Source organism: Capricornis sumatraensis, chromosome 1 (assembly GCF_032405125.1).
Source record: "Capricornis sumatraensis isolate serow.1 chromosome 1, serow.2, whole genome shotgun sequence".
Lineage (NCBI taxonomy): Eukaryota > Metazoa > Chordata > Mammalia > Artiodactyla > Bovidae > Capricornis > Capricornis sumatraensis.
Window position 1 is genome coordinate 242,961,823 of NC_091069.1, and position 21,372 is coordinate 242,983,194.

The 21,372-nt window shown below is 36.8% G+C and overlaps 2 protein-coding genes across 2 annotated transcripts in view; one reads left to right on the forward strand and one right to left on the reverse strand.

The window, feature by feature from the left end:
* Nucleotides 1-21,372, forward strand: part of ACAD11 (acyl-CoA dehydrogenase family member 11) — a 114,879-nt gene that overhangs the window by 75,511 nt on the left and 17,996 nt on the right. Inside the window, exons 14-17 of the mRNA XM_068988579.1 lie at nt 14,027-14,093; nt 14,727-14,812; nt 16,600-16,671; nt 17,524-17,678. Coding sequence (XP_068844680.1) covers nt 14,027-14,093; nt 14,727-14,812; nt 16,600-16,671; nt 17,524-17,678 — 380 coding nt within the window. The remainder of the gene's footprint in view (nt 1-14,026; nt 14,094-14,726; nt 14,813-16,599; nt 16,672-17,523; nt 17,679-21,372) is intronic.
* ACKR4 (atypical chemokine receptor 4) lies at nt 1,205-5,067 on the reverse strand. Its single transcript, XM_068988699.1, has 2 exons — nt 4,955-5,067; nt 1,205-2,584 (listed from the first exon to the last, which is right to left on the reverse strand). The coding sequence occupies exon 2, from the start codon at nt 2,573-2,575 to the stop codon at nt 1,523-1,525; it is 1,053 nt and encodes a 350-aa protein (XP_068844800.1). The 5' UTR covers nt 2,576-2,584; nt 4,955-5,067; the 3' UTR covers nt 1,205-1,522.

A 21,372-nucleotide genomic window follows, 5' to 3' on the forward strand; every position in this document is an offset into this window, starting at 1 on the left:
AGCATTTTCAAATTTAGAAATAGTTGATAAGAGGAAGAAAGCTGAGCACTGAAGAATTGATGCTTTTGAACTGTGTTGTTGGAGAAGACTCTTGACATTCCCTTGGACTGCAAGGAGATCCAACCAGTCCATTCTAAAGCAGATCAGTCCTGGGTGTTCATTGGAAGGACTGATGCTAAAGCTGAAACTCCAATACTTTGGCCACCTCATGCGAAGAATTGACTCATTGGAAAATACTCTGATGCTGGGAGGGATTGGGGGCAGGAGGAAAAGGGGACGACAGAGGATGAGATGGCTGGATGGCATCACCAACTCGATGGACATGAGTTTAAGTAAACTCCAGGAGTTGGTGATGGAAAGGGAGGCCTGGCATGTTGTGATTCATGGGGTCGCAAGGAGTCAAACACGACTGAGCTTAACTGAACCGATAAAAGGAAAGTAATCTTAATGTCTTGATTAGGCAATGTTTATTTTAAGAACAGAAAACATCTATTTTTTTTACAGTTGGTGAGGTAAAAATTTATATTAGTACATACCATGTTTAGCCATTGTCATTTCTACCAAAATTAAATTTTAGTAGGGGCATATTACCTGGACTATAATAATTTATACATAATTTTTGAAGAGATAAGCAATACATGTTATTAAAATTTATTTGTGGTACATATTTTCATTGCTTAAAAATACAAGTGTTTAAGTGAAAAGTAATAGGAAAATATTTAGTCAACCCTCAGTAATAGAATCACATAAGTGGATAAATCCTTTAAGCAATTACAAAAATTAAAACCTGTGCTTGTCTGAGGATTGCTTCTAGAGTATACATGATAAGTCTAATAGGATAACCAGCTTATTACTAAAGAAAGTTGACATAAAAGTAAATTATATGTTAAGAAACTTACTATTAATACATTAAAATGGCCAGAAAAGCTTTTTTTTTTTTGCTAGTTTTTATTCTTTCTGGAGTTTTATGAAATCACTTACACATTAGAAACAGGAAAAAGAAAAAGACAGCCAGAAAGCTTATTTTTTTATTTCTGATTGCTAATTTTTACTCTTTCTCAAGTTTTATGAAATCACTTACACATTAGGAACAGGAAAAAGAAAAAGTCATTAAATGTTGCTGCATGATTATTCAAGGATTAAAATTATGCAGGAAAATTGTTATATTAAAATTTAGATAATTTAAAATAACTGTAAATGACCCTTAAATTAAACCTCTTTAATAATCTGTTTTAGATGACCTAACTTGTAGTGTTTTTCTTATGTATGATTGTTAATACTATTTTCTTATATGGTTAGCTTTAATTTCTATGTTTTATGAATTTATTATTTTGTTTCCTCTTTTTCTTGGCTTCTACCCCACTCTCCTTTCCCGCCCCAACCTCTTCTTTGCTACAAGTTGCCACCACAGTGTTTTAAATTTGAATTTCTGAAAAATGCAGATGTTTGATGCAGATGCAAATGTTCTCAGCGGGAAGCATCATTCATGTGTATTGAAGCAAGAGAGAGTTGGGTCTTATATTTAAATGCTGAACGTACTGGTTGGCTCTGTAGCATCTTCAGATTCGAAAGGAATCTCCTCCACATTTTGTCTTTGTCTTCTCCAGGATCCATATTTCTTGGCAACTTTCATGATGTAGTTTTTAAAAGAGGTTCCCATGAAAACATACAGGACTGGGTTGAGGCAGCTGTGGAAAAGTGCAATACTCTCTGTGATTTGGATGGCAACATCCATGCGTTTGCTCATGTCACAGTCAGTGATCAGGGAGTAGATGATGTCTATGGCTTGGCAGAACTTGACAATGTTATAAGGTAATTGAGTGATGATGAAAACTATGACCACTGTGAGCAGAACTTTGAGGGGCTGAGATTTTTTAATATTAGGCATCTTGATGAGTGTCTTTGCCGTGATGAAGTAGCACACTGCCATGATAAGAAAGGGTATTACAAATCCAATGCAGATTTCCAGGATTTGAATTGATGCTTTCATTGATGTTCCTAGGTGGTATGGAAAGATGGGAATGCACCTAGCTTTATGATTTACTGTATAAAAAACCAACTGAGGGATACTCAACAAGATGGCAGCCACCCAGACACAGAAACAGATGACCCAGCATGGTTTTCCCACTCCCGATTGACTGGGAGCTTTAGTTACTGCCCAGTATCTGTCTGTGCTGATACAAGCCAGAAACTGCATTCCAGACACAAAATTGACTGTGTACAAGGCTGAAGTGACTTTGCACATGATTTTCCCTAAAACCCACCCATGAACTGCATTAACTGCCCAAAAAGGCAAAGTGAATAGAAGGAATAAATCTGCCACTGCCAAATTCAAGATGTACACATCTGTTTTGGTTCTCCGCTTTTTGTAATAGGCATAAATCGCCACTACAGTGGAATTGCCTGCAAGTCCAATGATGAAAGCTATTGTGAAGAAGGCAGGTAGGAAAACTTTTGCAAATTTTCTGACCTCTTCTTTTATACAGATCACTTCATACTGACTATAGTCATGAGTGTCATTCGTTTCATTTTCCTCATAATAGTAATCTGTTGACTGGTTGTATTCCAAAGCCATGGTTCCAATCTAAATGGCAAAAAGAATACAGTATATTTATTTTAATATTGCTTAAATGGAAACACTTCTGCTCTAGCATATGTTTTATGCTTTTATTAGAGAATAGTTTGTTGCCATAACATATGTGAGCCTGAGTCTGCCACTCTTTGAAACTCTTTAATGGAAGTCACACTGGAGTATATCCTCAAGAGTAGTTTTTCATCGCTTGTTTTGACAAGTCTGTACAGGAAATGGGATTTACAGAGGGAAGATAAAAAATAATACCCTGGGAAATGTTCTTAATCATTAAGCCCTAAAACTTTTACATACACAACTTTGTGATTCTTATGCAGTATATCAACAATAAATTAAAATAAATTATTTAAAATAAATATTTTACTTATATTTATTCATGAATTTATTTTAAATTAAGTGAAATTATCTCAGAATTGTACTTAGTTTTAGTTGTTGGCTTTTGTAAAACAAAGTCTGCTCCAGTTAGCTTCCCTCCAAAACTTGCCACTGCATGCTGATTGTAAACTACTATTTGATAGAACTGTTGTTCCACTAGTCACCTAAGCCTTAAGCCTGCACCATCCTTGATTCCTCTCTTATCTTCATCCCTTCATCCAAGATTTTCAGTCTGCCCCTAAATTCTGATTTTAAAATCTGTCTCTTCCTTTTCACATAATTGAGCCACATTATTACCTGGCCTATTACAATGTCTTCCCAGCTGGTATCCTACTGTTCTCATTCCTTCTTACCACTTCCTTGTCAAAAACATGTTTCTTACTGCCATCAGTGTGCTCTGTCTCTAAAATGTCAGTCTTATCACTCTCCTGCTTAGCTCCTCACCTAAAAGACACATCTCTCTGAAAGATACAATCTAAGTTCTTTACCATGATACCCAAGGCTCCATAATGTAGTCCTACCCATGGTTCCTATACCCCCTCTACTGTACACCTTACACTGCCGACGATGATAGTACTGATTTGCCAGTGGTTTGGGGGCACACACCATGCTGTAGTATGCATCTACATCATTACTCATTCTGCTCTTTTATCTGATATGCTGTTTCCTTCCCGTCCCTTGAAAGCCCATTTCCTATTCAGTTAACTCAAATTTCACTTTTCTAGAAGACTTTCCCAATCCAATAACTGTATCTATTTATCAATTGTATCTACATATCAAAGAACTGACCTGGTCCTGTGGAGTTTCCCAGGCTATCTTTTCCCTCTATGGTCTAAGTTCCCTAAGACTGTGACCTATTGGATTTCTGTTTGTAAGTAATAACTGAAGAGAGTGCCTGGTACACTCTAGGTTGCCAGCAAATATTTCTCAACTACAACATTTACTAGTAAGTATAAAGCTGTTACTCTAGGAATGGAAAGATGATATTCCAGGAATCTCGTGTCTCATCATTAGGTTATTCTACTATGTTGTCAATTAATACCCTGTAGTATTAAGATAAGCTTGCACAAAATTCACATTTTAAAATATATATAATAATAACTTTTAGTGTTTTTATTAGTGCTAAGCTTTGTTATGCTTTTTTCTTAGCCCTTCTGTCTTTCTTGGATTATTTTTTGTCCTTGGAAGAATCTCAAATGTTCTTATAGAATCATTAATGAAGAAATTATTTTCAAAACAGTACACCAGCTTATGCTACATTTTCAAAAGAATATTCTTATACTTGCTAACCTTTTGTAAATGAGTAAAGCAAAATGAAGAAGGCTACATAGAGGAAAAATACCACATAGAACTGCTTTCATTTTATAAAAACCAGGTGCTCACAATTTAAAATGACTGTTTTATCCTTATAGTTATTTGAAAAGTTCCAATCTAGAAGACCACTCTAGTGTTCATTTTCTTATCTGTTAATTATTAACACAATATGAACTTTGTTCTTTCCTTCCCTTTTATCACAGAAATCTTGAACCTGGTGATAAAGTATAATATGGCCAAACAGTAAAAGATATTAAGGAAAGATATTTTAAAAGAATTAATCATACTAAAAATATGAGTAAATAAAAATAGAACTGGAAATTATTTGCAGAAGTGATCCTTCTGGCAGATAAATAGAAACACATTTAAATGCCTTTATAATTATTACAAGAACTTAAAAAATTGGTGTTTATAAAACAAAGCAAGAAAAAAAATGGTATAGCAAAACCTGTTATTAACAAGGCTTTATAGGCAAGTGATGGTATTAAAATAATATTTTCTTCTAGCTATATTCATATTTTTAAGGTTGAAGTGTATAACTTTTCAAATAGCTTTTTTTTGCACATGTAAACTTTTATGCCTCGACTCCCTCTGCATAGGTAAATATACAAAATCTTTGGGCTTTAAAAAAAAGTCATATCCAACTCTGAATGAAAAAGAAAGAAAAAAACCAACCTGTTTCAGTAGGCAGACAGGAGCAATCTTGAATGCAGAGAGTAAAATCAAATGACACTCTCTAACTCAGACTACTTTTGTTTTCGTTTTTACACCCCGCCTTTGTCTTACATCCAGGAGGGCTTTCCGGAAATGTAATCTTGTGAGCACTTGATCTTCTATTTATGTATAACCGTCCTGTGAAGTCATATCCAAGTTCTTAAGTATCCTTGGTTATAAACTTCAAAGAATTCAATCTTGTTTCAAAAGCTACAGACCTTTCCAAGTTTCCACTTAACTGAAGGGAATGGGAACATATCTGCAGCTGAGGTACTGATTGCCAAACCAAGAGAATTCACCAGAGCACCTCAAGGGAGCTAATAAGTACTTGTAGGTAGTATCTAGACAAATACTGTCTAAAATTATTTTATCTAGGAAAGAAAACAAAAATGATTGTAATTAAGACAATTATCTTTTTGAAGACTAAATTATCAAAAATAAATTCTGAGTAATTAGTAGAATTTAAATTTTTATACCAGATCATTTTATATTTCATTAATACTTAAACTGTGAGACTCTCCTTGGCTTCACTGAACTCCTCCTCTGTCCTTGACCCCAGAGTATGCCTTTCCCCATGACTTTAAATTCTTGTGCCTTCTTGTAATCTTCAATGACCAGCCACAAACTTTTCACATCCTTCTGCCTGGGAAGCCTATCTCAACTGTCTCCCGCTCCCCCCATTTCCAAACAAATGAAAGTTAGAGAAAGAAATGCATGCAGATTTAACACTAGTAGACTGTTTGACCTGGACTCTCCTCACATTTGCATAACAGTTCCCTTATTTACTTTCTCAGAGGAGACTAGGCTTAGAAGTTATTTCAGACCCATTCCTTTTTTTCTCTAAGCAGTTGATCTAATATTCCTGTTGATTCACAGAAAAGAAGCTCTAGGTCACTGAGGTCTTCACCTTCAGACAGTGTGTGTCTGAGGGTACAGCCAGGTTCTCCTCCTTGTTATCTACTAGTCTTTGAGGAAGAGTTATTTGCATGCAGCTAAACCATCTAACCAAGGAAAAAACTACCTAGATTTGCAGTGTTTGCCATTCTTCATGGTGTAAATACTCCCACCATGGCTAGTTTCAGCTACCACTGTGAATTCACTGAGGGCAACTTTGCTAAGAGATGAGTATTTTCAGCCTTTCTTAGGAGGCTCTAGCACAATTCTTCAAAGGAGGCATCTCTTCTTCTTACCATAGCTGATCATTACTCTGATCTCTTACGAAGGATACTGCTCTTAATATTATCCCTGCCCTCTCCAGGGGCTTCCCAGGTGGCTCTGTTGTAACCACGCATTCCGGGAAACTCAGAAGGACAATGCAGATAGTGGAGTGCAGTTTATTATACCAGTGGGCCCAAGGCAGAGTCTCCTCTTAGCCAAGGACCCCTACCAGCATTTGTGAAAATCTTTTATACCCCATGTGTACATGTCCAAACCAACCACCCCAAATTCCTTGAGACTTACATAAACCAAGGAAAATACAATCCCCAAAACCCCATCATTCATGTGCTATGTGCTTATGTGCTCAAACAGTCAAACAATTAGCCAATAATCAATAAACCTGAGGTTACACCCCAATAGATACAGAAAAATTTATGGCCTGTCTGGAGGAAGGGGTGATTAGTGTATGTTTTCTCTTCGATAATGAGTAACCTAGATATGATCTTCAAGGTTCTCCTGTCTGGAGGGGGTCTTATCCTTCTGTTGTGTTTTCATAGGCACTAAACACAGAGTTCAGACTTCATTGGAAAGGTGGCCAAGCATGATCAGCATGAACAGGCCTAAGATGGAGTCCAGGCCCTATGAATTCCTTCTTCAGCTCAGTGGTAAAGAATCAGCCTCCCAATGCAGGAGATGCAGGAAGCACAGGTTCGATCCCTGAGCAGGGAAGATCCCCTGGGGTAGGAAATGGCAACCCACTCCAGAATTGTTGTCTAGGAAATCCCATGAGCAGAGGAGCCTAAGTCCAGGGAGTCACAAAGAGTCAGACGCAACTGAGCATACATGCACGCCCTCTCTAGACTCTCTGGTCTTTCGCTTTCTCTTACCTTTTATTCTTTTTTTTTCTTATGTATTTTGGGGCCAGGAGGAAGCAAACAAGCAACTTCCACTAAATTCTTAGAATGATCTACAAGTTCCCACAAGGTCTGCCTCCATCCCTCTTTACTTCTCTGACTTATTTCCTTTTACTCACCCCTTTGCTTGCTTATTCTGCCGCACCAGCCTCCATGCTATTTTGAAATGTACCAGGCACATTCCTTCTTAGGGCTTTTGTATTGGCTCCTCTATCTGCCTGGAATGTGCTTTCTTTTAATATCCACAAGGTTCACTCCCTCATGTCTTTCAAGTCTTTGTCCAATCACCACCTCCTCATTGAGGCAACCTCTGACTATTCTATTTAAAATACTGTCACAAAACAAATGAACAAACATTAAACAAAACAGAAACAGTTATAGATACAAACAAAAAACAGATGTTTGCCAGATGGGAGGAGGAAGATGGGGGAAAGAAATAGGTGAGGGAGATTAAGAGATTACAAACTCTTAAGAAGGAATTACAAACTTCTAGTTGCAAAATAAACGAATCATGGGGATGAAATGTACAGTGTAAGGAGTATAGTCAATAACTAAGTAATTTTTGTATGGTGACACATCATAACTAGGTTTATCATAGTGGTCACTTTAAAATGTATAGAAATATCCAATCACTATGTCATATTATGGGAACTAATATAAAGTCATAGGTCAATTGTACTTTGAAAACAAACAACCATTTAAAAAAAGAGATCAGATATGTGGTTATCACAGGCAGGTGTGGGTGTGTGTGCATGCTCAGTCACATCCAACTCTTTAATATCCATACTACATATTGAATTAATGTTTTATATGGGGGGGGGCGTTGACTGTGCTGCATGGCTTGTGGGATCTTGGTTCCCTCACCATGGATCAAACTCATGATTGCTACACTGGAAGTGTGGAGTCTTAACCACTGGATCACCAGAGAAGTCCTGTATATGGGAGTTTTTTACTTAGCATTTTTGCTTAAGTGTTATGCCAAACTCCCTATAAATGACATTTTTGTGTTATGCCAAACTCCCTATAAATGACATTTTTAGTAGCTAAATAATATTTTGTTGTGTGGATTATCATAATTTGCCTTACTGTTCAACTATTATAAGATTTTTCTAGTGTTTTGCTATTACAAATAATGTTATAGAGAGCATCTTTGTAGATGTAGTAGGAAATGGTACTTAATCTTATCTTACTGAGAGATTTTGAATAATGGGACTAACCATGTCTAACTATCACTTTTCATGTTACACGAAAGATAGCATTCCGTAGAATAATCTTAGTGTTCTTTCAAATCATTGCTTAGATGATTTGAAAGAACCCTTTTTTTAAGAAGGGTTCCATTATATGGACACATCCATATAATTGTCTTCTGTTGATGGATATTGATTTATGCCCAATTCTTTCCTCTCTCAGTTCATTCATGCATGCTAAGTCACTTCAGTCATGTCTGACTCTTTGTGAACCTATGAACTGTAGCCCACCAGGCTCTTCTGTCCATGGGACTCTCCAGGCAAGAATACTGGAGTGGGCGGCCATGCCCTTCTCTAGGGGATCTTCCCGACCCAGGGATTGAACCTCCATCTCTTATATCTCCTGCATTGGCAGGCGGGTTCTTTACCACTAGCAACACCTAGGAAGTTCAGGAGCAGCTATATCTGTAGGATAAATCTCAGAAGTTGAATAGGTGGATTAAAGACTAAGTGAATCTGTAATTTTGATGGGTGTTGCCAAATTGTGCTTCATAGGGATGGTATTACTTTGTACTCTCACCAATAATGTATGAAAGTATCTATTTCCCTAGAACATTGCCAGTTGAATGTCTTGTTCCACTACCATTTTGCTGTCTTAAAAAACTTGTAATTCAGTTCCAGTTCAGCACCATTCCCCTTCCCTTGCCAGCTGTATGTGAGATATTTTTCCTAAATTGTTGGGTTTTTTTTTTTGTTTGTTTGCTTGCTCTAGTCTTGTTTCTTTGTTGTTATTGTTTAGTTGCTAAATCATGTCTGACTATTTGTGGCCCCATGAACCATAGTCCACCAGACTCCTCTGTCCTTGGAGTGGGTTGCCATTTTCTCCTCCAGGTGATCTTCCTGACCCAGGGATCGAACTTGTGTCTTCTGCATTGGCAGGAAGATTCTTTACTGCTGAGCCACCAGTTCAGTTCAGTTCAGTCGCTCAGTCGTGTCTGACTCTGCGACCCCATGAATCGCAGCACACCAGGCCTCCCTGTCCATCACCATCTCCCAGAGTTCACTCAAACTCACATCCATCGAATCAGTGATGCCATCCAGCCATCTCATCCTCTGTCGTCCCCTTCTCCTCCTGCCCCCAACCCCTCCCAGCATCAGAGTCTTTTCCAATGAGTCAACTCTTCGCATGAGGTGGCCAAAGTACTGGAGCTTCAGCTTTAGCATCATTCCTTCCAAAGAAATCCCAGGGCTGATCTCCTTCAGAATGGACTGGCTGGATCTCCTTGCAGTCCAAGGGACTCTCAAGAGTCTTCTCCAACACCACAGTTCAAAAGCATCAATTCTTCGGTGCTCAGCTTTCTTCACAGTCCAACTCTCGCATCCATACGTGACCACTGGACTAGACGGACCTTTGTTGGCCACCAGGGAAGCCCAATTTTGTTTCTTACTGTACAGCAGTTTAATACAGATCAGCCAATCAGTCTCTTTTAATTTATTTTTTCTTTTTTGGCCACACACAAGGATTGAACCTGGGCTGTTGGCAGTGAAATCATAGATTCCTAGCCACTGAAGCACAAGAGAATTCCTATGTTTATTATTTTTGAGGTTTAAATTATTATTTTTGAGGTTTTCCATTCAGAAATTTCATAGATACTAAATTGTTTCTTCTTCTAGTTCTTTTATGTCTTGATTATTTAATTTTTTAAAAATTTCAATTCTGATCTATTTGGACCTGATTTTGATTCAACTATATTTCGCAGCAGTGACAGCATGTAACATTTATAGAATGCTTTTTAGATGTAAACCTTCCTAGAGGAAGAATAAGTGAATTTCAAAGTTGTTTCCCCTATTAACAATAGCACATATAATCCAAGGGAACACATGAGATTTTCTTTTTTTTCCTTAATGAAGTGAAAATTGCTCATTTGTGTCCGACTCTTTGTGACCCCATGGACTATACAGTCCATGGAATTCTCCAGGCTAGAATACTGGAGTGGGTAGCCTTTCCCTTCTCCAGGGGATCTTCCCAACCCAGGGATTGAACCCAAGTCTCCCACATTGCAGGCTGAGTCTTTACCAGCTAAGCCACAAGGCAAGCCCACTTTTTTTCCCCTTAACTGTATGATAAACATTTTTTTAACAAGTGGAAATTTCATTGTAAAATGTTAGGTAACACATAATTGTTTTTAAAATCTGCCTGCAATGTGGGAGACCCTGAAGAAGGAAATGGCTACCCACTCCAGTATTCTTCCCTGGAGAATTCCATGGACAGAGGAGCCTGGTGGGCTACGATCCACCAATGCACAATGAGTCAGACACGACTTAGTGATTCACGCTTTCACTTTTCATTAGTGTTAATGGTAAGACCAAATGAAGTTTATATATTTCACATCAGAAGTTCAATATTGGTAGAAATAACCTTGATGCTTTGTAAATGACTAATTGTACTTCATATTATATTATTGTTTATATCACTTTCCTTATGGTTGCAGACCATATCCTTACTCAACAGTTATGTTTTTACCCACCTGTCATATTTCCTTGTGTTATAGAATGATTTTGTTTGATAGTCATGTGGTTGTAAGAATTTGTGAAATTAAAACTCATCAGCAAATATCAGGAAAATGTCCCTTTCAGCCTAACTTAATCCTGGCACTTGAACAGTCTTGAAATACCACACAGTCTGGATTAAAAACAAAATTATTTTATCTGTGCCATCTGTTTTCACTCATGAAGGCCTGTGACACAGCAGATAAATATTTAAATGCTTTCTGATCTCTTCAGATTTCCTTTAATATATTTAATTTGTGACATTTGGTATCCTGTCCATTAATTAAAACAACATGAGAACAAAAACTCTTTAGAAGAAGGACATTTCAGCAGCTGTACCTGCCAAATTATGCTAGTAGCTAAGATGAGATGATATATTTGTGAGAGGGTTTTCCCATTTTCTGAAACATCAAGGTTAAATCAAAATATTTCAAAATTTACAGCTTATGTATTCATCCTTACTTCCTCTATTTAATGACCCCAAAAAGGAGAGCCAATTTAGAAGTTTCACTTTTTTAGAATCTGAATTGTTTTCCATATTAGATTAGGCAAAGCAGAATTGAAGAACTCTTTTCCTAGTTTCTTGAGTTTCATCAAAATGTACCTAATATCTGAAATATGTTGAGTACTTAAAGTTGTGGCAACAATTTTTCATGATAAAAAGAGCAGGACAAGAAATCCTATTGGGAAATATTAGAGAAAAAATATGGAATTAGAAAAGGAGTGCTTTCAGTTAGGGTTTAAGGGAGTTATAGAGAAGACTTTACTTTTGAAGGATTAAGATCCATGAATCCTTAAAAGATGTACCCAAAGTGGTTTTGATTACCAGGATAAAGTGGACAAAGAAAAGATCTCTAATGAAATGAACCCCAAGTCATACCATTATGTCCTAATCTGATTTTTAAACGTACACCCACCAAGGAGACAATGTGTTATATGGGGCAAGTGGCCGGACTCTTCATTCTTAGAGCCTCAAGTCTTCCTACAAGTAAAACCTAAAAAACTGCAAGTGGAAAAATATCCAGTTGAAAAATTAAAAATAAGCCTTTCTGGAAAAGATTCTTTTGTCTATAATTTCTAGAAAAAATCAAAGCATGATTGCATAACATTGTAGAACCAGAGTCAATCAAGGGTAAAAAAATTCCCTCTGCTCAGCATTTTCAGATAAGAAATTTCCATTAATATCCACATTGAAATTTAAGTTTTATCATCTACTGTTTGAATCATCCTAATGTTTTTGGGTTGATCCTTAGAATTTTGGAATTCATTTTCTCTGTATTAGCACCTGTAAAAATCAGAAGGACACACTTTTGTAAAAATAACTAAACACAATTTGGAAAGTCAAACATGGTTCAATAAATGAGGATAGTCAAGTGGACTGAACATCAAGAGTATAACATCTGAGATTTTTAAAACTTAATTTTGAGATATGTGAGTGGGGAGATCTTTTTTCACTAAAATCTGGAAGATGTAGCAGCTGATACATCCTTCTTATAAAGAGTCCTTTCAGAACTGATTGAAAAAAAAATAGTTTCCATTAAATTTGAAGAAACCCAAATTAGAGCTTTGGCTTTAAAACAATTATATTTTAACTTTAACCGTATTTTACTTTACATGTATAATTCACAGTATAGAATAATTGAGGGGAATCGAATGGTAAGCTCTTGGTTTTATTGATTTAAAATTTTTTAAGCTTCTAAGATTCCTAATTCTGCCTCTTATCTGATCATATTTTGAGGTGATCATTGCATTTCTAAAACTTCAGCTGACACTAATGATAGAAACCATCACATGAGATAAGTGAAAACCTGGTTTTGGCAAAGTTTTAAAAACTCTAGGGGAGTTCCATTTCTGGTGTGGTGGATTAAGCACCTAAGATTGACCTTCTCACAGATAACAACTAAAAAACTACAAAAAATAACTACCTGGAGAGTCTGCAGAGTGACCAAAGACAGGCTGATTTTGTAGCAGAGTCAGAATTTAGAAGATGAGATGGGCCCAAGGTCTCATTTTAAGGATTTGGCCTAAGGACCCAATGTGGTGTGAGAATGCTGAAACTTCTCTAGATAATGCAGGTCTTTGTGTCCTAAGGAACTAGAGGATAGTAAGGCAGCCATTGCTCCCAGAAAAATGATAGAGTAGGGTGAGATTCCAGGAAAGGAGAAACCGGAGAAAGAGAGCTCTGTCTCCTGTGTAAGCTTTGCCCAAGTCTCTGGCTTACTCATGAATCAAAGTAATTCACAAGGCAGACTCAAAGCACCTTGCAGCTAAATCAAAGAGCTAAAGTGAAATGTGGCCTCTCATTCACCTTAACTGAGACAGACTCTGCAGTTTGACTCTACCTAAGTTAATTGCCTCTTAAAACAATAACATTAACCGTCTTCAGAGAGAGAGAACAGAATCCAGAGTCTTCAAAACAAAGGAATTATTATGTCTAGAATACAATGGAAAATTATTCATTAAATGAAGAAGCAGGAAAACACTTTCAGGGCACCAACCTTGCTTCATCCCTATTCCCATTTCCTCCTCTCCACATTATTTTGAAATAAATCCCAGGTATCATATTATGTCTCTCACGAATATTTCAGTGTGCATCTCAATAAGAGCTCTTTTAAAAATGTAACCACAATGTCATTAGCACACCTAAAATTACTTAGTATCATTACATATCCAGTAAGTATTCAAATTTCTAATTGTTTGTAGATGGATTAATGCTTTTCAGTTTGTTTAATTGAAACAGACTCACCCTCATCCAACTCCATGGCTAGGGAAATTAAGTCTTTCTCAGTCACTGGTTGAGGAGTAAATATCGTGAGTTTTGGTCCTGTTGTCCATAGGTCAGAGAATATGAGATCTAAACAGGAGGAAATACGCTAGAAGAAGTTCATAATCTTTCCAGCATGCTGATGTTTGAAATGGTATGAATGGGAGAGCCATCACCTTGTCTTAAGGGCTGCAGTTCTTTCATGGCTTCTTTGACTTCTGGTTATTTACATGCAGCAGTTTTCACTGAAAAAGTCCATTCTTGGCCTAAGTTAGTCAATTTTCTTGAGTGATATACAGTTTTGTACATAAGCATTTCTTTTTTTGATGATCAAGGGCTTTCTTCCTATGTGTTTGTTTTTGCCAGAGGTAAACTTTGAAAGATTAGAACCTTCAGTGTGAAATGTCAGACTAAAAATTTCTCTTATAATGTATTCTTTTCATTGTCTCTCTGATTTTAGGAGCTGGGAATCCAAAGTGCAAAATTGCAATTGTTATGGGAAGAATTAACAATAACTCTGAAACCAGGTAATAAAACAATAGAGATTGAGAAATCTATGAGGAATAAGAGTCAGTCTTTTTTTGTACTCACTTAATTGACTTAAAATTCACTATTTAGGCCCATAAATTATAATAATATAAAGTATATCATGATATTAAAAGTCATATATCTGTTGTTTCACAATTATTTTGCTAAAGATATATTTAGAAAACATTTTAGGAAGTGTTGGTATACATTCTTCATTGTGAAATTTCCTGTTTTAAAAAGTGTTGCTGAATTCTCAAAGCTGTTTGGATCCAATTATAAGATATATAAACTTTTTCAAAACTGTCTGTAAGTAATTAACTGATTAGATATTTAGATCCAAGGCAATAATCTTGAAATGTTTAATATATTAAATATCAGTTCCCAGTTACCATTCTGAGCAAGGAGAAGCCTCAATTAAATAACTTTCACATATTTTCAAATCATTGTTGTTCCAGATCACAGCCTGCATCTGAATGTACTTAATGATTTTTATACAATTCCTATTCCAGACATCATTACTTACATGATTACATGATAGCAACAATGAAAAGATGACAGTTGACTCTCCACCTAACATTTGTTTTATTTTTCCACTTAGCAAACTTCCTAACATCTACTCTTCTTTTGACCAGACACAAACAACACAGCATGATTCTTGTTCCCATCAACACACCTGGAGTAGAAATAATAAGGCCCTTGACAGTTTTTGGCTACCTGGGTAAGTGTTCAATCAATTTGTCTGTGTATTTGCAAGTAGGAAACCTAGAATATGCAGTAACTCTGAAGGAAATAGATAACATTTTAGTGCATGAGATGGATTCTTAGAAATCCTTTGACCCTTAGTATAAATTACCAGTGGAGTTCAGAATAGAACAAATGAAAAGAGAGGTGGTGCAGCATTCTACCACATTTTGTCTGCTTTGGGGAAAGGGCAAACTGGCATTTAAGGCACAGCAACTCTGTGTGCCAGTCTTCTTTTCATCATCCAGGAGGAAGGGTTAATGAAATAGATGTGAAAAATTAAGTAACTCACAGTAATATTCATTTTTAACTTTCTTAATCAACCTACAAGAGTTAATAAGCAAAGGGTTTTGATTGATTTGAATGCAGAACTTTTCCTTCCTTCTGTCCTTGGGTAGAATGTCTAAGAAGCAAGGATACTTTTGCTCAGTCTCATGTTCACTGTTTCCTTGCTGCTCAGGTTTCTCACTCTGCAAGTATTTGTTGAGCACTCAACCCACTGCAGTATGCTTGCCTGGAGAATCCCATGGACAAAGGAGCCTGGCAGGCTACAGTCCATATGGTCACAAAGAGTCAGATATGACTGAAACGACTTAACATGCACGCACACACACAAGCACTGTTACAGGTGCTCAGAATACAATAGTGAACACAGTAAACTAAGATCTCTGCCCTTGTGGAGCTTACTTGCTGGGGGACAGACAGAGGATAAATACAGATATGTAAATAAGCTAGGTAGCTATCAGCAAATGATAAATGTTATTAAAAAGTTTACTGAACTTTAGGTTTTGTGGTGACCCTGGCTTTCTCTTTATTGTTAAATGTAGCTAATGCAAATATTCAAGAGATGGATTGCTTTTTATAGGCTGCAGCTAGAAAATGTACCCACAGGTTAAGTGGTTGGGTTGTAGAACAATAGCCTAAAAGACCATGAAAATGGGTTTATAATGTTGGTTGGCTATTAATACCCACCATTGTAGAGCCTATGTTTCAAATTTCAATATGACCGTTTCACCAGTATCTCTCCAACTCTCTGTGCCAAGGCCAAAAGAAATAGTGTGGACAGAGTTGATTATTAATGTCTGTTCTGACAGGAAAAGGGTGGGGAGTTAACTGGAGATTATCTCCAGAACTTGGCGAGGAGGAAGGATGATGTAAAGACAAAGTGTGGATGTGTTCCCAGTCTCTGTCACATGCCAGCATTTTCAAGAGGCAAACAAGCCTAGACTGGAAGCAAATATACTTGCAGGTCCAGCCTTGGCTTTGTCTCTAATGCTAAACCTGCTCTGTTCCTTTGAGCAGGTTCTTTACGTCTTCAGGCATTGGTTTCCACAGTGGTAAAACAGAATTATATAATTCACTTGCAAATTTTGAACCACTGGAACCTTCTTTTTTTTCCCCCAAGCAAAATTTTCTTCAGAAGCCTGTATATTAAAAATTTCAAAGAAGAAGCAATAATGAAACAATAATAAGATGATCTAATTTGAGCTATGGAGCCATCTTCTTTTTCACAGCTCTACAGTCTCAGAGAATCCATTCAAAACCTCTGGGTGAAATGATATCTAAAATTTCTTAAACAGTTGATAAGTTTTTTGGGCTGCACAGCACTGGGGGTTCAGGGCTCAGATCTACCTAGAAATGTCTGACATATGAGGCCTTTAAATTCCACTGTCTTTGAGAATCATATTTCAGTAGATTAATTATCTCTGACTACCTTTCTGTCACCTCACTTTGTTCTCTAAACTCTCATTCTCTATTTTATAGATAATTTCCATGGAGGACATTTTGAGATCCATTTCAATCAAGTGCGAGTTCCTGCCACCAATTTAATACTAGGTGAGATAAATTGGACAAATGATTCCCTAGTACTTTAAAAAATATATTTTCAGGTCTAAATCTGAAAAAGATGTGAAGTCTACCATAATTTAGATACTTTCCTTCTTGTTTACTCCATTTATAAGGGAAAATTATTCCCTTTGGTAATAATAACAATAATAAGGTTTTATTTAAGTATTTGACATGGTATCACATCTATTGAAAACATAGCTAAATACAAAAATTATACAATTCGGAGCAACATACTTTTTCCTAAAATATGATCATCAAGCCTCTACTTGTTTTAATAAAACCTCAGTAGTTTCTGAACACTGTATTCCTTGAATGACTCCATCCTCTTGCTTGTTGGAATCCTACCCAACCTTCAGGGAACATCTTTGATGCCACCTCTTTCAAGAAGGTTCTTGTATTCCTTATCTCATCCATTCAATAAGCCCCTGATCCTGCCAGGCCCTCAGGTTACCATGATGAACAGACACCTTTCCCTCCTATGCCTTTCTTGCCCTTCTCCATATCCCTTATCCCTAGCATCCTTGCCCCTCTTCTAGTTTCTAAACTCAGGACTATTTCTTATGTGCCTTGGTAACCATTGCAACACTAACAAAAAAACTTATGCAGAGTAGGTACTGAAGAGACAGTTTTTGAATCTGATCCAAGTTTTTAATGATGGTGGTTTACATTTCTATGTATTAGAAATCAAAGTTCCATAAATGTATAGTGAACCTTATTACAGAACTTACTTTTTTCCTACTGGAATGCCATTTTTATTGAGGATAGTTAATTATTTTCTCAGGATCTGTGTAAATAACAAAAGAAATAGGCTGTGGTCATGTTCTCCTTTCTTTTTCACAGGTGAAGGTAGGGGATTTGAAATTGCCCAAGGCCGGCTTGGACCTGGCAGAATCCACCACTGTATGAGAACAATAGGTTTGGCTGAACGTGCTTTACAGATCATGTGTGAACGAGCAAACCAAAGGGTGGCCTTTAAGAAGAAACTTTATTCACATGTAAGAATAATTACTTATTTGAATTTATTGTAGCCCAATGCACTATACTAACCTTGAACCAAAATAACATTATTTGGTCAGAAAGAGATTTCTTCTGCATAAACAAGGTGATTCTTTTCCACAAAATATATTTATTTGTAGTCTGCATTTAAATGTAGTCTGATGATGTGGATCATCAGACTTAACTGTCATACAGAGTTAAGTCAGAAAGAGAAAAACAAATATCATATTCTACATATGATTCCACTTATATGTAAAATTAGAAAATGATACAGGTGAACTTATTTGCAAAGCAGAAATAGAGACACAGAGGTAGAGAACAAACATGGATACCAAGGCGGGACAGGGCAGGATGAATAGGAGGGTTGGGATTAACATATATACACTACTGTGTATAAAATAGATAACTAATGAGAACCTTCTGTATAGCACAAGGGACTCAATGCTCTGTGGTGACCTAAACAGGAAGGAAAATCCAAAAAAGAGGGGATATATGTATACATGTAGCTGATTCACTTTGGTACAACAGAAACTAACACAACATTGTAAAGCAACTATATTCCAATAAAAAGTAATGAAAAATCCTAAGATTCAAGCTATGTGTTAATATATATATATAGGCTGATGAGAGATAGTTATCTTTGTGCAATATTTAATAATTTCTTAAGTGCTTCAACACCTCAGCACACAAAGTGTCGATAATTTGTTCAACTTTCTCCGGTTCTTGTTCTCTGGAGAACTTCATAGAGTAGCCCTCTCTGTGGACATGAGAGGGCTGTTTTAAGGAACAATGAAGCCTTATTCTTTGGCTCTGTGGAGGAATTAAGACAGATAAGTGGAGAGATATAGGAAAATAGCCCAAAACTCAGTGAAAGAAAAGAGATCTAAAAACGGAAAGGACTGCTTTATAAAGAAGTGAGTTCCCTGTCACTGGAAAAATGCAAGTAGAAATGGGACCAGCATTAGCTGGGGTGTTCATGATATTTTGAATTTTTACATCTAAGTTATGTACTACTGAGCCTATTGTTTACAAAGAACAATACTTAATCCAGGCACTATAATCCAAATTAGAAAATATTTATCAAGAGGGAAAAGATGCTACCATATCAGACTTCCTTGCTTACAAGAAATATTCAAAGGAGCTTTAAGCTGAAATGGAAAACTTCTTAAGAGCAATGAGATAGCCAAATCATCCCCCTAAAAGCCCTTCTAAGAAGGTAAGAAAAATTATTATTAAATATTTAATACTTAAGATTGCTAACATGTACTGTTAGGTAAAACTTGTAGTGGTAAATTGTATCCATGTTTGCTGGACATGTATATTTTAGTACGTTTTATAAGATTGTCTCAACTGTACTTTACAAGGAGTTATAAAGTTCATTTGTGATAACCTTATAAATATTTTACAATATATTTTTTACCGAGAATTTTTAAAGGCCATGCTTTCTTTTTTATGAAATATTATTTAGCAAATCTATGACTTAGTTATAACATTGTTCTTATGAAAAAATATAGCGTGCTTTATGGCACATGCCTGGGAATAATTTGTAGAAAACCGTTTTAGTAAACAGTGAGGGCAAGTGTTCAACTGTTGGATGGGCACTCGAGGAGGTAAAATGATGTGAAAGTTTGAGGCCATAAATACAACTCCACGATGCTGCTGGAGTAAGAGCTAAAGAGTTGTTCACGGCATCAAACGTCACTTCATGAACATTTCTCTTCTCAAATTGCCACCCAAACCCCGAGAGGGGTGCAAGGAGGAACAGAAAGGTTTACCTACAGGCATCTTGAACACACAAAAGCACTCTCCTTAAGTGCTGCTTTCATGACAGATGTTTTAATACTGTGCTAAAGAGAAATTTCTTTTCCACTTTGTAAACTTAATGTAGCAAGCATAACAAGCCTGGTCTTTTCAAAAATATGCCTCCCTTCTCTGAAAACCTCTTGCATTTGGCATAAAGGAAATGATCTGGCAAGAGCTAAAGAGATGTGTGAACAGGTCAAATAAAAATCTGGGCTAGCTTTTTTTCCCTTTTTTAATTCGTCAAAGTAACATTCCACTTCCCTGAATCTGGAGATCCTTTCCAGCTGCCTTCTAATTTATTCCAGGCACTAAAGCAAAAAGTTCTTTATCAAAGTTCTTTCCTAGTAAATAAATCTGGCGCCTTCTTAGAGCACCCATTTAATTCTTAGATCATCTGTCAGAGATAGAAGCAAGGTCTGATGCTGTAAAGAGCAATATTGCATAGGAACCTGGAATGTCGGGTCCGTGAATCAAGGCAAATTGAAGTCGTCAAACAAGAGATGGCAAGAGTGAATGTTGACATTCTAGGAATCAATGAACTAAAATGGACTGGAATGGGTGAATTTAACTCAGATGACCATTATATCTACTACTGCGGACAGGAATCCTTTAGAAGAAATGGAGTAGCCATCATGGTCAACAAAAGAGTACGAAATGCAGTACTTGGAAGCAGTCTCAAAAACAACAGAATGATCTCTGTTCGTTTCCAAGGCAAAACGTTCAGTATCACAGTAATCCAAGTCTGTGCTCCAACCAGTAATGCTGAACAACCTGAAGTTCAATGGTTCTATGAAGACCTACAAGACCTTTTAGAACTAACACCCAAAAAGATGTCCTTTTCATTATAGGGGACTGGAATGCAGAAGTAGGAAATCAAGAAACACCTGGAGTAACAGGAACATCTGGCCTTGGAATATGGAATGAAGCAGGGCAAAGACTAATAGAGTTTTCCCAAGAAAATGCACTGGTCATAGCAAACACCCTCTTCCAACAACATAAGAGAAGACTCTACACATGGACATCACCAGATGGTCAACACCAAAATCAGATTGATTATATTCTTTGCAGCCAAAGATGGAGAAGCTCTATACAGTCAACAAAAACAAGACTGGGAGCTTACTGTGGCTCAGATCATGAGCTCCTAATTGCCAAATTCAGACTTAAATTGCAGAAGGTAGGGAAAACCGCTAGACCATTCAGGTATGACCTAAATCAAATCCCTTATGATTATACAGTGGAAGTGACAAATAGATTTAAGGGACTAGATCTGATAAGAGTGCCTGATGCACTATGGAATGAGGTTCATGACATTGTACAGGAGACAGGGATCGAGACCATTCCCATGGAAAAGAAATGCAAAAAAGCAAAATGGCTGTCTGGAGAGGCCTTTCAAATAGCTGTGAAAAGAAGAGAAGCAAAAAGCAAAGGAGAAAAGGAAAGATATAAGCATCTGAATGCAGAGTTCCAAAGAATAGCAAGAAGAGATAAGAAAGCCTTCCTCAGCGATCAATGTAAAGAAATAGAGGAAAAGAACAGAATGTGAAAGACTGGAGATCTCTTCAAGAAAATTGGAGATACCAAGGGAACATTTCCTGCAAAGATGGGCTCAAGAAAGGACAGAAATGGTATGGACCTAACAGAAGCAGAAGATATTAAGAAGAGGTGGCAAGAATACACAGAAGAACTGTACAAAAAAGATCTTCACAACCCAGATAATCACGATGGTGTGATCACTCACACTTACCTAGAGCCAGACATCCTGGAATGTGAAGTCAAGTGGGCCTTGGAAAGCATCACTACAAACAAAGCTAGTGGAGGTGATGGAATTCAAGTTGAGCTATTTCAAATCCTGAAAGATGATGCTGTGAAAGTGCTGCACTCAATATGCCA